Source organism: Hyaena hyaena, unplaced genomic scaffold (assembly GCF_003009895.1).
Source record: "Hyaena hyaena isolate Hyena2069 unplaced genomic scaffold, ASM300989v1 scaffold_40, whole genome shotgun sequence".
In the NCBI taxonomy this organism is placed as follows: Eukaryota; Metazoa; Chordata; class Mammalia; order Carnivora; family Hyaenidae; genus Hyaena; species Hyaena hyaena.
The window spans coordinates 2,301,320-2,318,254 of NW_024080672.1; the positions used below are offsets into that span (position 1 = coordinate 2,301,320).

At 38.5% G+C, this 16,935-nt stretch overlaps 1 protein-coding gene across 1 annotated transcript in view; it reads right to left on the bottom strand.

Moving 5' to 3' along the window:
- The window catches only part of HIBADH (3-hydroxyisobutyrate dehydrogenase), a 105,314-nt gene that overhangs the window by 82,502 nt on the left and 5,877 nt on the right, over positions 1-16,935 (bottom strand). Inside the window, exons 2-3 of the mRNA XM_039229905.1 lie at positions 9,935-10,095; positions 1,781-1,890 (exon numbers count right to left, since the gene is read on the bottom strand). Coding sequence (XP_039085836.1) covers positions 1,781-1,890; positions 9,935-10,095 — 271 coding nt within the window. The remainder of the gene's footprint in view (positions 1-1,780; positions 1,891-9,934; positions 10,096-16,935) is intronic.

A 16,935-nucleotide genomic window follows, 5' to 3' on the forward strand; every position in this document is an offset into this window, starting at 1 on the left:
ACTGAAGAAAGAAGTCAAAAGTCATTTCTAAAAAACTATTAAAAGAAAGAAAAATCTTTCTATAGAAAAAATAGCATGCAAAATGGTATAAAAAACCGTTTTAAACATAGGAACCGATCTAGCCCAAATGCAATGATATATTCCACAGAAAGGAAATAGCGTGTTGTATTATAGGTCACTGAAGTATGTGCAGTTTCACTTGATACAACCTAAAACATAAGGATTACACTTAGCAGTAATTAATATTATGTGATATTAACATTCTTAAGGTCTTAAATATATATTTTTTTTAATTTGAGAGAGAGAGACAGAGACAGAGACAGAGACAGAGACAGAGAGTGCACAAGCAGGGCAGAGGGGCAGAGGAAGAGAGAATGAGAACCCTAAGTAGGTTTCACACTCAACACAGAGCCTGGTGCAAGGCTCGATCCCACAACCCTGTGATCATGACCACAGCTGAAATTAAGAGTCTGATGCTCAATTGGCTGAGCCACCGAGGTGCCCCAAAGGTCTTAAATCTTGAAGCAAATGGGAAATTGTCTTAAAAATTACATATGCACTGGGTATGGGGAAATGATCCTGACCCAGAAGAAAATAAAGAACCACCCATAAAAAGCAAATTATAGTTCAATCTAAAGCCACAATATATGAAAGCACTCCCTAGACAAAACTGCTCTGCTAGTTGGCCACCACAGTCCTTAGTAAAGAATATTAATAAACATTTTGTCTCCACACAAATTTTTGGTGACTTTTCCTGAAGAGGCAAATAAGCAGGCAATTAAGCAGGGCTGTAATTGGAACAGACTAGATAATGAGACCACTAAGTCCCCTCAGGACCGTACACACCATGGGCCTGACGGCTCTGTCCAAAATGAGTGTCTTTCAATCTTCCCTGAAATCTAAACATTTATCTTATCAGTTTTCTGCCTAATATCCAAGTGTCTTTGCTTGCAAGTTAGTTTTCCAAGGCAATTCAATGTCCAGACATGTCAAAGTTCACGTATAAGAGTTTTATGAAATGATAAATCCCTTCTTTTGGCCTTACGTATGTCTACAAGACCTACCAGTTTGTTCTCTCCTTGCTGAAATTCAACAACAACAAAACAAGTTATAAACAGCAACCAGGAAGACCAGAAAATTAAATTGGAAATTCAACCACTGTCATTCTAACACAACCACAAGGATTTGGCAATAGGCAGAAAGTAACCAAAAGATTCTCAAAGCCAGGGAAGCTAAGCACTGGCTAGAAAACTCTGGCCCAAATTATATTTTATTTAAAGAGCTACTGCTAACCTTTAATTTCAACTTCTCAAAGTTCTTACTACAGATGTACTAACCCAGAGGACATACAATAACTTTTTATAATATAATAAAATGTTAAATAATGGTGTTCTTTCCAATGTTTGGTTTTATTTTTCATAGAAACCTTTCCCTGAATTTCTATAAACCATAAGAAAATTATGCTTGTAACATTTGTATGGTTTAAAATGCAAGCTTTAAAAGTCTCTTAAACATGTTAGCAATGAAAGCATAAGTTTAATGCAAGAGTTAAGGAAAGAAACAGAAGCAAAAAATATTATTCCCCAAAGTCACATACTTGCTTTTAGTGAAAAAAGAAACCCTTTACAATAAGAGAGAAACCACACTGTTCACTTTTAAGAAATAAGAAAACAGTATAGAAAGTTTTAACAAACATCACTGTAATTTCCTATAATGTTAACAAATACGAAATTCATGAACTATCACAACACGAAAATTTCCATAGTTGAGAGATACATACTTTAGAATTCCATTTGCTCCAGAATAAGCTTCTATTGCATTGATACTGGTGGGCAACATTGTAATAATTCTGTCAGCTTTTTCAGCTACATCTGCTGGGCAAGACACTACCTTTAAAAGAAATCACAAAGGCACATAAATTAAAATGGAGGCAGTTTCAAAAGCACAAGTAGGATCACTTTTTAGCCATGCTGACAACACTGACAGTGAACAAAACGAATTTATTGCCCAATGACCAAAAAAAAAGCTTACTGCCTAAAATAAAGAGTCTATCCCTTACATACATACAGATGCAGTTTCTACGGAATCAAATCCACTGTTTATTTTAAAAAGTGTGAAGTGAGTTGAGGGGAAAAGGGCAAAACCCAACAGTCCTGGGAACAGACATACTTCTCATGGATTCCTCCAACTTGGATTCTTAAACAGCGTACTTTTTGGTAGATGCTTGAACTAAGAAAAACATCCTTGTGCAACAGGGATGGTAGCTAAAGTGTAGGATTCACCGGTGATTTCATAGGCAGCAAAACCCCCTAGTAGATTTTCAAGTCCCGTTCACCACCATTCTCTAGTCTCCATTTTCAAAGAAAAAAAAAATTAAGCCTGTACAGAAAAGAAAAGCTCAGGACAAGGACATGAGCACTTACTGTACTAGCTGTAAGTATCCCACCATAAAGGCTGAGTGTGTAAGCTCCCAGGACACAAGTAGAAACTACAGATAACAAGACATACAAATAGGCATCAAGGTATGCTCTCACTTCTGCCCTCATTTCTGCCTTATGATGGCCACAAGCATCCCGTACAGGAAAGTTACGGTCCATCCTTTGTGTGTGCGTGCACGGACGCACACGCCCTCACTCACGTTCCCGCAAACCCCTGCTCTGTCTCACACACGCACCCTGATACGCTGGCAACCAAAGAGGTCAGAAGAGACTGGGAGCTCCCGTCTTGAGTCAAACTCTCCTTTAACAGAAAGACTCCATCACCCCAATTGTTCTCTTTTAAAAAAAGACAAAGGGCTACCTGGAGGATAACTGCAGATTTCTCTGTAGAATAATGAACAAAGGTGTTAACAATGGACCTATTTTCTGCTAGGAAATGTAAGCATCCTGGGAATGGGAATGCCCCTGCTTTTCATAGGGCAGAATTACAGCTAATGCCTTCCTTTAGTCTTCGATGTGCAGTTGACGAGGGGGAAAGAATGGGAAGGCAAACTGTGTGGTTTAAATATTATGAGCTAGAGGTGACCACAATTCAATTTTCCCTAGAAGACTATTAGCTCCTAAATCAAATTCTAGATACAGTTTTAACAGAATTTCCTGTCATATTTTAAAATTTCAGGCAAAATTAGTATCCTAGCATTTTGTGTACTAATATTAAATAACATAAAATATCTCAGACCCTAAGACAAAAAAAAAGCAGATATTCTCTCTCTTTTAATGTTTCATTCTAAAGGCAAAATGGCACTTTAGAGTCTACAGTGCAGCACATTCAACATGTACATTTTGATACATCATCAGGATTTGCCCCCAAAATTCTGAAAAAAAAATTTTTTTCCATGTAATTACGAAGAAATACTTCAGTTCAATAAAAACCTTTCCTATGCCCAAATAAATGCGGAGATTCAGAAGGAGGGGACTATTTGCTGGCAAACAGTTCAAGTTTACTCAGGGAAAACAGAGCTTAGTAAGACGAGTATAAAAAAAGGAAAAGCTGTAGGCGTCCTATTTCTCTACTCCTGGACTGCACCAAAAATATGGGTTATACAGAGAGCCTCATCCGTTCATACCTCCTTAAATGAAGTAACACACATGGTGCAAGATGATGGCATACCTTTCAGTGGTCTTTCCTTCAGTTATCAACTCCATTCCTCTTGATATTTCAGGGACCTTGGTAAGCCCTGAGGTTTAAGAGTCAATTTCAGACTTTCTTTTAGGAATTCAGTGAGTCTCTTCCATTGAAGGAAGGTCAATTCCACCTAGAGAACTCCTCAGGGACACTGACAATTAGTTCCCAGATCTAAGTGCACTTCACACGTCCAAGCTTCTCATACCCATGAACTGGCAGTGCCAACTCATGCAACTGCCAAGTGCATGGGGTGCCCAATCAGCCCCCTGCATCCCTAGCATCTGCTTTTTGGGATGCCTGGGTTGCCAGAGTCCTGCTAACCCCACAATTATATAGGAAAGTGGTGTCAAAGCTCACAGGTCTGGAAAAAACACACAATGATAGTGATAGCTGGAATGTCACCATGAACTGGCCACAACTGCTCCATATCTAATGACTATATATACTTGGTACATTGTAATAACAGGGTCTCTAATTTGCACTGCAGAAGGCATGCTTATCAGACAGATAGACAGACATGTGTGCCCAGCTATTCAAATCATTTTGACTTCCATGTGATGTCTTCAAGACTCTGAAATAATTGACTGACAAAATTTGGCTACGACTCAAAAGCTTGGGGAAGGGGGGTGGGAAGGGGAACAAACCTTGTTGCCAGTCTGACACTAACCACAGAAGCCTTTAGGAGCCAAACTAATTAGAGTCCCTTCAATTACGTTTACTAATTGAATGGATAAGCAAAGACAGCATGGATCACTGAAAGGAACACTAATTTGGGAAGTCAGAAACCCAGGTTTACTTTTTTTTTTAATGTTTATTATTTATCTTTGAGACAGAGAGAGAGAGCGAGAGCGAGAGAGAGAGAAACAGAGAGAGCACCAGCGGGAGAGGGGCAAAGAGAGAGGGAGACACAGAATCCGAAGCACGCCCTGAGTTGTCAGCACAGAGCCCAACGCAGGGCTCGAACCCACCAACCGTGAGACCATGATCTAAGCCAATGTCAGATGCTCAACCAACTGAGCCACCCAGGCCACCAGAGACCAGGTTTAGTTGCAGCTCAGCCACTAAGCTGTTGTGTGATTTGGTGCAGATCAACTTAACCTCTCTGGCTTCAGTTTCTGCATCTACAAAATCATCTGAGTTATCTTTAAGGGTTTCTATCTCCAAAGTAGAAAGGAATCTTACTTGAAGTAATTTTTCACATTTAGTAACCCTAAGTTCTAGGAAGGCACAGCCTCGGTGGAAACGGGCTCCCAGGACAGGCTGCATCTACAGTGGTCAGTACAAAGGCCCAGCATTAGCAAGATGCTTCTATACCTCCCTGTGTGTAGACAGTCGCTGACCTGGCTGGCTCTGGGCCATGGCTCTGCTCCGCCATAACCATGCAGAAGGGTCTCTTGCTAATTCTAAGTGCCTCACTCTTAAAGTATTATGAATTAAGATGTCTCTATTTTTCCATTATCTCAATTTTAACTGCAGGAGAGGGGTTCCCTTGTGTATCACAATATCTGTAGTCTTTAAGAATTTTTGTAGCCAATTTCTCTGGATTTAGATTCATCTGTACACTGGCAGGTATGTAACACGAAGAGTAGAAGAAGACCAGATGAATTAAAGGCAAAATCTGCTTTGCTGGGTAGGGGGAGGATGAGAGCATCCAGGCCCAGAGTAATCTGCAGGGATGGCACCTCCCTTTTACATGTCCATCGGAAGCTGACAACAATCCACTCCATGTTTTTTTAATCTTTCCAAGTAGAAAAGCACACTTACTTCAAAATTACACTCCAGTCAAAAAACTGACAAAAACAGTTTGTGCTTACATCTTGAAACATCTGGTCAACAATGATGGAGCCCACTCAGCAAGAGTCCTCATTTAACAAGAAGCAAGTGGATGCCAGCTTAGATCCCAAGAGAATTACTTAACCAAACATGCTCAGCCTTACAACCCAGGAACAGCAAGATAGTTTCCAAGTTTTTAAAGAGAAAACAAAAGAAAAGACCATTTAGTTAAGCCTCGTTCATCCAGCAAGAAACTCACACAGAAATGGTGTAAGCCCCCAAGCCTTTTGGCATAGACCAGCAGCATCTCCAAGGAAATTCCTAGACAACAAAAATGAAAATGAGGCACAATTCGTATGCCCTTGATGCTAATGCTTCAAAAGAGAAATCAGGTTCTTTTGTAAAATAAAAGTGGGACAGAAGGGACAGTGCAGAATACGTCCTCAAACTGGGACGCCATCAAATCACTTTACCTCCTAGTTTGGTTTTAATTTTTTCCATCATTCTTTAACTTACAAATATGTCTCTAGCTCTCTTCCAAAGCACTCTGGACTCGGTGATGATACAATGACAGTGGTGTGTTTCTGTGTGTAGTGTTGGGGAATAAAGATTTGGGAGAGAGATGGTAGGGATATAACAATCACCAAAATGGCAGCAAAAACAGCACTTTCTATGTGTCGGGTTCTTCAGGACTAAAAAGGTAGTACTATTATCCCCAGTTTATAAAATGAGGAAATTTAAGTAGAAAGAGATTAAATAAATAATCTGTCCAAAGTCACACAGTCAGCATACGGGAGAGCTGAGAGTGAAGCCCAGGCAGTCTGGTTCCAGGGTGTATATTTTTATACCACTGCATTCACAATTTATCAAGTCATGATTTCTGACATACAAAGGCTTGATAATTACCATGGATTACATTCTTATAAAAGATTCTAAAAGCTGAAATGAGGCATCATTGTAGGTTAAACCTGAGTTTCCAACAGAAATAAGGATATAAGAAAAGGATACTGAAAGATGAATGCCCACATTTTTTATGGAAATGACCACAAATAACATACTTAACCAATTATAAATGCCCTTTCAAAACAGGTTAAGCTTTTTAAATAAACTGTGACCAACATGGGGCTTGAACTCATGACCCCAAGATCAAGAGTCGAATGTTCTAATGACTGAGCCAGCCAGGTACCCCTAGAATAGATTAACATTTAAAGGCACAAACATATTGATTAAATACCATCAAACATGTCAAAGATTTTTATCATGTCATGTTTTTATTTCCTTCATAACCCATTTAGTATGCTCTACTACTAGCTAAGGCTTGAAGAAAAGCTCCAGGATCATAATATTCTAAAACATCTCTTCACCTGAAACTGCAGGTATCCATTTTGCACCTTAAGGGGGTGGGGGAGCTGCTGAACAAAGTAGAGACAAGAGGCAGACAGAAAGGAATCCAATTACATCTGTGCCCAAAATTGGACTGTGCCTCAGTCAAACCACTCCCCAACTCTTCGGTTACATCAAACAAATCCCCACTTTTTGCTTTGTAAAAAAGAAAAAGCACTTCTTCACGGAAATGTCCAAAGATCTTCAGAACCAACTGTTGCTAGGGATCCAGATATCCCTAATTTGATGCTTCCCACTGAAAGCACAGTCAACATTAGAAATCAACGAGCCAGTCTGTACAATCTTTGGGTGGAAAAACTTATTTTCTTTGGCTACCATTTTATCAGCTTCACCTGATATAGTAATATTGGGAGAAAGGTAGGGGACACGTGTCCTCAAAATGGAAGCATCAACACAAACAGGCTCTGAACTGTCAAACTGTTAAACCTTTCATTACACCGTTGTGCACAATGGCAAGAAGTTTCAAGATTTTCACCTACATTTTTCCATCCCACTCCAAGTCTGGTCTTTGTCTTTCAGTAGCAGAATAAAACTCAGTTTTTCTTTTACCCAACATTTCGCAAATTTAAATATAGCTATGAAATAATAATAATGACATTTCCATATACCAGAACTTATTCATTCAAATTAATGTTACCTTTTAAAGTAACACTCTGAGGAAATCGCACTTGTTCAAATGACACTGCCACCATTCAAAACGTTGTTTAGGCAGCCAGCATAAATCACTTATCAACAAACACTCTCATTTTATTATAGCACGGTACTTTCCTCTCGGGCCCAAAGTTGTCTTAGCCTTTATTTTTCCTCCCTTCATTCACCCAAGTTTTACATTCTCCCACTGCCCACTGCTCTTCCAATCAACACTCAGAGGACCTCACAGAGCCAAGATCTTAAGGGAACCAGAGATGGAAGGGAGAGAGGATGTGGGGAAAAAGCATTCTCTGTTCCAGGCTGCTGCCTGGGTCTGAACCAGCCACAGGACTTTTCCCACCGTGTGCTGGGGGCAGACAAGAAGTAAGGGAAGTCTTCACTCTTCACTAATCTGGGAGGAGCAGCTACCCAGAGTCCATTTTCTTTTCTTCCTCACACCCACTTATATATCAAGGGGTGGGGGAAGGAAAATCCAATGACTGAGCACTCTGTCCTAGAATCTTCTCATTTCTATTTAGCGTTCTGAGCGACCCTGTCTCTGTGACTTTCATTTCAGACTAGGCCATTTCTGTCTGGAGGTAAGCGAAGATTACATACAATATTTTTATTGTTCCTGTGTGAAATGAAAGGACTCTTCACAGTTAATTATTCTTTCCTCATCGAAAACTGCTTCAGTACTTTATTATAGTCAAAACACAATTTTAAAGAAACTCCCTTGTAATATCATTTAGTCTTGCCACCTGAGACACACCTGTTCCCTTGCCACATCCAACTCAAGCTGTTTCATTCTCCACAGCCCTGTGTACACTGCCAGACATACAGCAGGCATTCAATCTGTATGTGCTGCCCTAACGTAGAAATCTCTAGAAACCTAAACTTGCTCTATACATAGGCAATACATTTTTTAGTATTTACTCCCGGTCTATCATCCAGAAGTGAGCTGTTTAATTTTAGTTTTCCTCTCACTGTTTTCTGTATTTCTCAGGAAATTTTTAGGATTCTCCCCATTCTGGGATTACACTCAACCCCGAGTTACCATTCTACAACTTGTATATGAATTTCCTCCATGTCTCAAAAAAACAAAAGTCCAAATTCAGTTACTAATACATGATTTCCCGCCATGTGAGTTACTGATCAAGTTTAACAGATCCAAACATGACCTGACCAGTGGATGCTATCATCTAACAGGATATATTCTAGTCCAAAAATTCTTGAAATGATAGCCTAAAAACAAAACACGAGAGGTCTGTCCTAACTCAGCTCTGTAATTCATTATGGCACACAGCGGTTCTAGGTTGTCTCCTGGTTTATGGTCAATAACATATTCATTCATAAAGTGCTGCTACTATATTTATGAAGTACATTCACATATATTCTCTCATTTAAGCCTCATAATCTAATGGCATAGGTTGTCCGCATTCCCATTTTACAGAGGAGGAAATCAGCAGAGGTGAAATAACTTGCCCCCAGCAAGACAGCAGGGAAGTATCTAAGCTGGGATTCAAACCAAGTTTCCTATCCCTAAGCCTATTCTTGTTTTTTTTTAATTGTGAAGTTATTTTATTTTATTATTATTTTTTTTAATTTATTCTCAAGTTAGCTAACATGCAGAGTCATCTTGGCTTCAGGAGTAGATTCCCATGATTTATTACTCACATATAACCCCCAGTGCTCATCCCAACAAGTGGCCCCCTCAATGCCCAGCACCCATTTTCCCCTCCCCCTCCCAACTCCCACGTCCATCAACCCTGTTTATTCTCTGAATTTAAGAGCCTCCCTCTCTGTTTTTACCTTATTTTTCTTTCTCTTCCTGTATGGTCATCTGTTAAGTTTCTCAAATTCCACATATAAGTGAAATCACAATAATATCTGTCTTTCTCTGACTTATTTAGCTTAGCATAGCCTAATACCCTCCAGTTCCATCCACGTTGTTGTAAATGGCAAGATTTCATTCTATTTAATCACTGACTAGTATTTCTATTGTATATATACACCACATCTTCTTTATCCATTCATCAGGTGATGGACATTTGGGCTCGTTCCATGATTTGGCTATTGCTGATAGTGCCTGAGCCTATTCTTGTCCTAAGACAAATTGTGCCTCTTAATAACATGGGAAACTATTTCCACCAAACTCTCTGGTTTCACAGCGCAGTCCATAAAGTTGCCAAAAGAAAATTAATCCATAGCCAAAGCAAGCCCCTTTGACCTAACCTGGGAAATGCTCCGAGTCACCTGCCAAGGAATAGGTCTCTCTTAACCTTTGTTGCACACCTGGATGTTGGATGAAAGGTAACAACACTATATGTATGTATGTGTGTGTGTGTGTGTATATATATATATAAAACAAATACATAATACATGTAAAATTAACAGTGAAATAGGTTTACAATTCCGGTATACTCCTAGGTTGTCACTTATTGGAATGTAGATTTATTTTTAAACATCAAAATCTAGAACAAATATAAAGAAAAGGCCTTACCTGTTCACCTGCATCTTGAAACTCTTTGCATGCATCAGGAAACACATCATAAATAATGAGTGGATAGCCATGTTTCATGAGATTTTTTGCCATTGGATTCCCCATGTTGCCCAGTCCAATGAATCCAACTGGAGTCTTAGATGCCATTGACCTAGAACACACTGATTTCAATAAATTACTTTCAATAGAGGCAGTGACATTTTGTATGGTAAACATGCATTTAATATTAAAAAGTCAACTGTTATTTAGATGTTTTCTATTTTTTTTAATGTTCACTTAATTAATGTTTATTTATTTTTGAAAGAGAGAAGGACAGAGTGCGAGCTGGGGAAGGGCAGAGAGAGAGGAGACACAGAAAGCGAAGCAGGCTCCAGCCTCTGAGATGTCAGCACAAAGCCCAATGCAGGGCTCGAACTCACGAACAGTGAGATCTTAATCTTGGGCTAAAGTTGGACGCTTAAACCTGAGCCACCCAGGAGCCCCTAGATGTTTTCTATTAAAAAATAAACCTTTAAAATGCTAGTTTCAAACTAATGATCTAATCACATTTAAAGACATCAACCATGGGGGAGCCTGGGTAGCTCAGTCAGCTAAGCATCTGACTCCTGATTTCAGCTCAGGTCTTGATCTCATGGTTCATGAGTTTGAGCCCCACATGGGGCTCTGCACTGAGAGTGTGGAGCTTGCTTGGGATTCTCTCTCCCTCTTTCTCTCTCCGCCCCTCCCCTGCTTGCTCTCTCTCTCTCCCTCAAAATAAATAAATAAACTTTAAAAAATAAAGACATCAACCATATACAAACTTATTATTTAGGTCTGCAGGAAACAACTATATAGTTTTAAGCCATCTCTCCTGCTTTCTATCTCTATAACGTCCCTTTACCATTTTTAACAATAAATCTTATAAGGTTATCGTTTCTAAAATGTTATGTACTTTACCTATTATATCAAGTATTCTAGATTCCCCATTCTATATAATCTCCTTTAATAATGTGTATGAAAAACTGAAAATATTCAATAAAACACCTATCTCGGATGAGATCCGAGAATGGAAGAGTTTTTTTACCTTCCTACACCCACATTTATGGAAAGCACCCCGTCCAATGGTATTAAGAAAAATCCTAATAAAATGTTAAATCCAGGAGCATGTATTTCAACTAAGTCACCAGTTTAGAAAGTGGGTTCTAGGAAAGAAGACAGGGAGGCTTCCATAGGCTTTAAATGGCTAGGGTAACAGTCTCAGTGACTGGGGCTAACAAGTCCATGTGCTTTCAGAGAAGGGGCATTGCCATTTATAGAGGGGAAAATGTTTTTAAGGAGCTGCATGCGAGTTTTGTTTTACTTTATTTTTTTCTTTTTCATAAAAGGCCTTTTGAAACCATGCTGGGGCACACAATTCAAAGTAATGCATTTTGAAAGAGAGATTTGCATTGCCATGAAAATAACCTTAGATGCTCTTTCTTCACTTCTCGATTTAGAACTCCACTCAACAAGTATTCACTGCATGAAGTACTGTCACGGAGCTTAAAGATGGACAGAAGTAAGATACATACAGTCCTTGCCATTGAAAAGCTCCCAGTCTAGTCAGAGAAGAAATCACTCCACTTGCCCTTTCCCCGGTCATTCCGAGCATTATTTTTCCTGTCTTTCAAAGACTCCCATTATAAAACTGTGCAGTGCACCAACTAATCACAACCACCCTTTCAGTTTCAGCTCCTCTCAACTAATGAATCCATGCTCTTCCTTCAATATAATCTAAATAGAATTAGACTGACGAAAAGCAAATTATATGAAGCCCTAAAGCTTAAAAATAGAGGTCTTCGGGGGCACCTGGCTGGGTCAGTTGGTGGAAAGTGTGACTCTGGATCTGGATCTTGTGAGTTCAAGCCCCATATTGTAGAGATTACTTAAAAATAAAAACTTTAAAAAAAAAAGAACTAGAGGTCTTCTTGGGTGAGAAGCATATTTAATCCCTAAACTTGATGACCTGACTCTACCATTTCCATTAAATATGGGTGGTATTCTTGTCCAACATCATCTTACCAGTACTACTAAGTTTAACACAGTGGGTATAATAGGGGTCCTGTGTCTGACTTCTTCTGGTCCACAAGAGGTTCAATGACAGAAATGACACCTAACTGAAATTTTATTTTGGTATTAAACAGAATGAAAAGTATACTTTGTAAGAGAACTCTAACACTGATAACTAATAATGCTAATAACTATTGTGCCAGACAAAGGTATTAAGCTTGGAAAGGTATAATTTACTAAAAACATAAGAAATTAGGAAGACTGTGATTTACAGACAGTTCATTTAATATGCAACTCACTCTAGGTCAAACAGTAAGTATGGCAAAGTAGAACCACAATTCATTCACACATTCAACAAATATCAAGCAACTCTCTCATGTACCATGCCAGATGCCACAGGACACACAATGATATATAGTCCTTGCTTTCAACAAGCTTAAAATCCAAAAGGAAATAAACTATGTACACAAACACTAATACAAGAAAGTCAAGGATAAAGTATAAAAAAGTGTTGACATAAAGAATTCATCCGGTTGGCACTTAACGTAGATGGCATTTGACCTAAGTATTCTAGGATTTCAAATGGAAACATGAGTACGAAGGCAGGGAACTCCATATAAAAAAGGAACATGAGTATATGCAAGGAAATAGGAAAGCCAAGAAAAAATTAGTAACAGTAAAAGTTAAGAGTCTTGGCAATTTGATTATTTTCCAGATACTTACTAAGCATTTTATAAATAGAACTATCATCCTATCTTATCACTATGCCTTTCAGTTGAAAGCGGTGACACTTAGTGAATTTAAATAAAATGCGCAACACCTTACTAAACTGCAATGCCAAGACTCAAATCCAGTCAAATCTGACTCTAGGTTCTTCACTTTTAACCACTGTATGACACCGCCCTCCATTCTTCCTGGAGGATGCACAAAGAAACAAAACAAGAAAAATTAAGATTGAAACAAACAATGCAACCATAATGTGGAAGGCTGAGAAGCATGCTACACAATTTGACTATATTTTGTAAGCAAGAAGTAGTGCCACAGGCAGCAATCTCTTTGATACCGTCGGCCTTAGCAACATTTTTCTGGATATGTCTCCCGGATATGCAAGGGTAACAAAAGCAAAAATAAACTACTGTGACTAATATAAATATAATAGTAATATTACTAAAGACTAACATAAATAGTAACATTACTATAGGTCTGTCTTTGTCCATTTGAGCTGCTATAACAATTATACCATAGACTGAATAGCTTAAACATCTAACATTTATTTTCCACAGTTCTGGAAGCCAGGACATGCAAGATCAAGGCGGCAACAAATCCAGTGTCTGGGGAGAGCCCACTTCCTGGCTTTTATATGGCCATCTTCTTATATCCTCACATGGTAGAGAGCAGAGAGGATGAGCACTCTTGTCTCTAGGGACACGAATCGCATTTGTGAGGACTCCACCCTCAGAAGAATTACTTCCCAAAGGCCCCAACTCCTAATACCATCACATGGGTGATTAGGATTTCAACACATGAGGGGTGGGGTGGCGGTACAAACATTCAGTTCATAAATAAGGACAGAGTTAATAAAAGATGGTGGCCATAGAAAAGATAGATATGAGAAATGTTTCAAAGGCAGAAGTAAAAGGACATAGCAATAGATTGGCTTATGGGCTAAAATAAGGAAAAGATCAAAGATGACAGAAAGAAAATAGTGCTATCAATAACCTAAGTGGAGAAATTGAAAAAGAGCCATCTCCATTTTAAATGGAATAACTGTGAACTGTCAGTGAGCTGAAAGATGTCCTACAGACTTAGAAATATTATAACCAATTATAATCATCTCAGAGATAGAATGAGAAAAAGAGACGTATTTGGTAATAATCTGCTTTAAGGTGAAAACTGAGATTGTGGCAGTTGATAAAATTGCCAAATCAGAGTATTGAAGAGAGACTGAAGAACAGCGGTGCCTGGATGGCTCAGTTGGTTAGATGTGTGACTCTTCGTTTTGGTTCAGGTTATACTTTCATGGTTGTGAGATTGAGTCCCATGTCATCGAGTCCCATGTCAAGATTCTGAGCTCACAGTGTGGCGCCTGCCTGGGATTCTCTCTCCCTCTCTCTGCCCCTGTCATGCTCACTCTCTTTCTCCTATTTATATATAGGTATATATATATAAATAGGCTGCAGAATGAAGCCTGATGGAATGTCAACATTTATAAGGCAAAAAGAAGAAACTGATCCTGAACCCACAAAGATGTTAAAATTAGAGGACAAGGATATTAAAAGTTATAAGAAATGCAGTTCACGTGTTCTAAAAGTAGAGGCATGGAAGATACAAAGACTCAAAATCAAATTATGCAAGATGAAAATGACCATGTGTCAGATGAAAATAATTGGTGCGTCTGTGCGGCTCAGTCAGTTAAGCATCTAACTTCGACTCAGGTCATGATTTCGCGATTCAGGATTTTGTACTCCACGTTGGGTTCTGTGCCGACAGCTCAGAGCCTGGAGCCTGCTTCGGATTCTGTGTCTCCCTCTCTCTCTGCACTGTCCCTGTTTGCACTGTTTCTCTCTCTCTCTCAAAAAGAAATATTTTAAAAAATTTTAATGTTCAAATTTTCTGAGAACTATAAATCCCTACCACACAAAAGCCAAGAAGCTCAATGAACCCCAAGACCAGAAACTTAAACACAACTATGCCAAGACACATTATAACTGAAATGTTCAAAAGCAGCCAGAGGAAAAGACATTATATACAGAGGAACAAAGATAAGGCAGATTTCTTGTCAGAAACAAAGCAAGTGAGAACACAGTATAGCCTCACAGCACGTTAAAGTGCTGAAACAACAACTGTCAAGGTAGGAATCTATATCTAGTGAAAGTACATAATTACAAGTATTTGTGTATGGAAAGGGGCAGGAGGAAATTTGGAAGAGTGTCAGTTATGTTCACTATCTTGACTGTGGTGATGATTTCACAGGTAAATGCATTATGTCAAAACTGACCAGATTGTATACACTATTTTTGTTTTATTTTTTTGATGTTTATTATTGAGAGACAGAGAGAGCATGAGATGGGAAGGGGCAGAGAGACAGGGAGACACAGAATATGAAGCAGGCTCCAGGCTCTGAGCTGTCAGCACAGAACAGCCATGGGGTTTGAACTCACGAACCGCGAGATCATGACCTGAGCTGAAGTCGGACGCTTAACCGACTGAGCTACCCAGGCGTCCCAAATTGTATACTTAAAATATGTACAGTCTACTCTGATTCAACTATATTGCAATAAAGCTGCTTTTTAAAAGTCTATTTTTATTTATTTTGAGAGACAAAGAGAGAGAGAAAGTATGAGCAGGGGAGAGACAGATAAAGAGGGAGGAGAGAATCCAAAGTACATTCCATGCTCAGCACAGAACCTGACACAGGGCTTGATCCTGTGGCCATGAGATCATGACCAGTGCCAATATCAAGAGTCAGGCACTTAACTGACTGAGCCACCCAGGCGCCCTGCAATAAAGCTATTTTTAAAAGGCCAACATGTGGAGCACCTGGGTGGCTCAGTCAGTTAAGAGTCCAACTTCTGCTCAGGTCATGATCTCACGGTTTGTGGGTCTGAGTCCCATATCAGGCTCTGTGCTGACAGCCAGCTCAGATCCTGGAGCCTGTTTCAAATTCTGTATCTCCCTCTCTCTCTGACCCTCCCCTGCTCACACTGTCTCTCTCTCTCAGAAATAAATTTAAAAAAAAATTAAAAAAAAAAGAAAAGTACGGAATTTAAATATGAACTGGATAAAAAAGCATGTCATGGAATTGCTAATTGCCTTAAGTGATAGTTTGGTTACGTAGGAGACCCTCCTTATTCTACGGAGATTCACTCTGCATTATTTAAGGTTTAAAGTGTCATGGTATCTGCATTTTACTTTTATATGATACAGGCAGGATATGAATATATTTGGAAAGAAATAAAGCAAATATGGCAAAATGTTAATAATTGTTGACTCTAAGCAAAGAATACGTAGCTATACATTATATTATTCTTTCAATATTTTTACCTGAAATTTTTCATAATAAAACAAAGGGGAAAAATCTTAGCATATCTATATGGAAAAAATATCACAAACATGACAAAAGATAAATAACAAGGAAAAACAGTTGCAACACAAAATAGAAATAGCATTACTTTAGTTTATATGCAAATAACTTTAAAATCTAGAAGAAAAATATGAATAACTCATTTTTAAAGTAGACAAAAATCACAAAACAGTTAACAGAAAATACGTAGATGACAAAATTTTAAAAGTACACTCAATTCTGTCATAATTGTAATATAAAACAAAGCAATGTAATACCATTTTTCACTTATCAAATGAACAACCTTTCATCCAGCAAGGAAGGACGGATGAAAATGTGTACTCATACACTGTAGCGTTACATATTAGGTTAGCCTGCTGGATGGCAATTGGAAAAAAGTGATCTGCAATTGAATTTTATTATGAAATTTAAATTTAAAAAGCATATACTCTGACCCAATAATTCCATGTCTAGGAATTTATGCTATACTGAGTGCTAAGCACAGTTTTCCTAAAGAGTCAGGTAGAAATTCAGCTTTCTGGGCCAAGAGGCCTATGTCACAGCTACTCAACTCCTCTGCTATACTTTTAAAGCAGCCAGAGACAAGCTATGGACAAATGATTGTGCTTGTATTCTAATACAATTTTATTTACAAAAACAGGGGCTCAGATATAGGCCCTAATTTGCTGATTCCTACTATACATAAACTATGAACAAAATGTATTTTATTATAGTATTATTTGTAACAGCAGAAAAAACGTAAACTAAATACACATTATGAGAACGCTTAATGACTCATAAAAACTAAATATACATTAACAGGACACTTGATAATCCATAGAAAATCAATACAGTGACAGAATATACAGATGTTCAAAAGAATGTGTTATCTAAAAATATAATGAAAAAT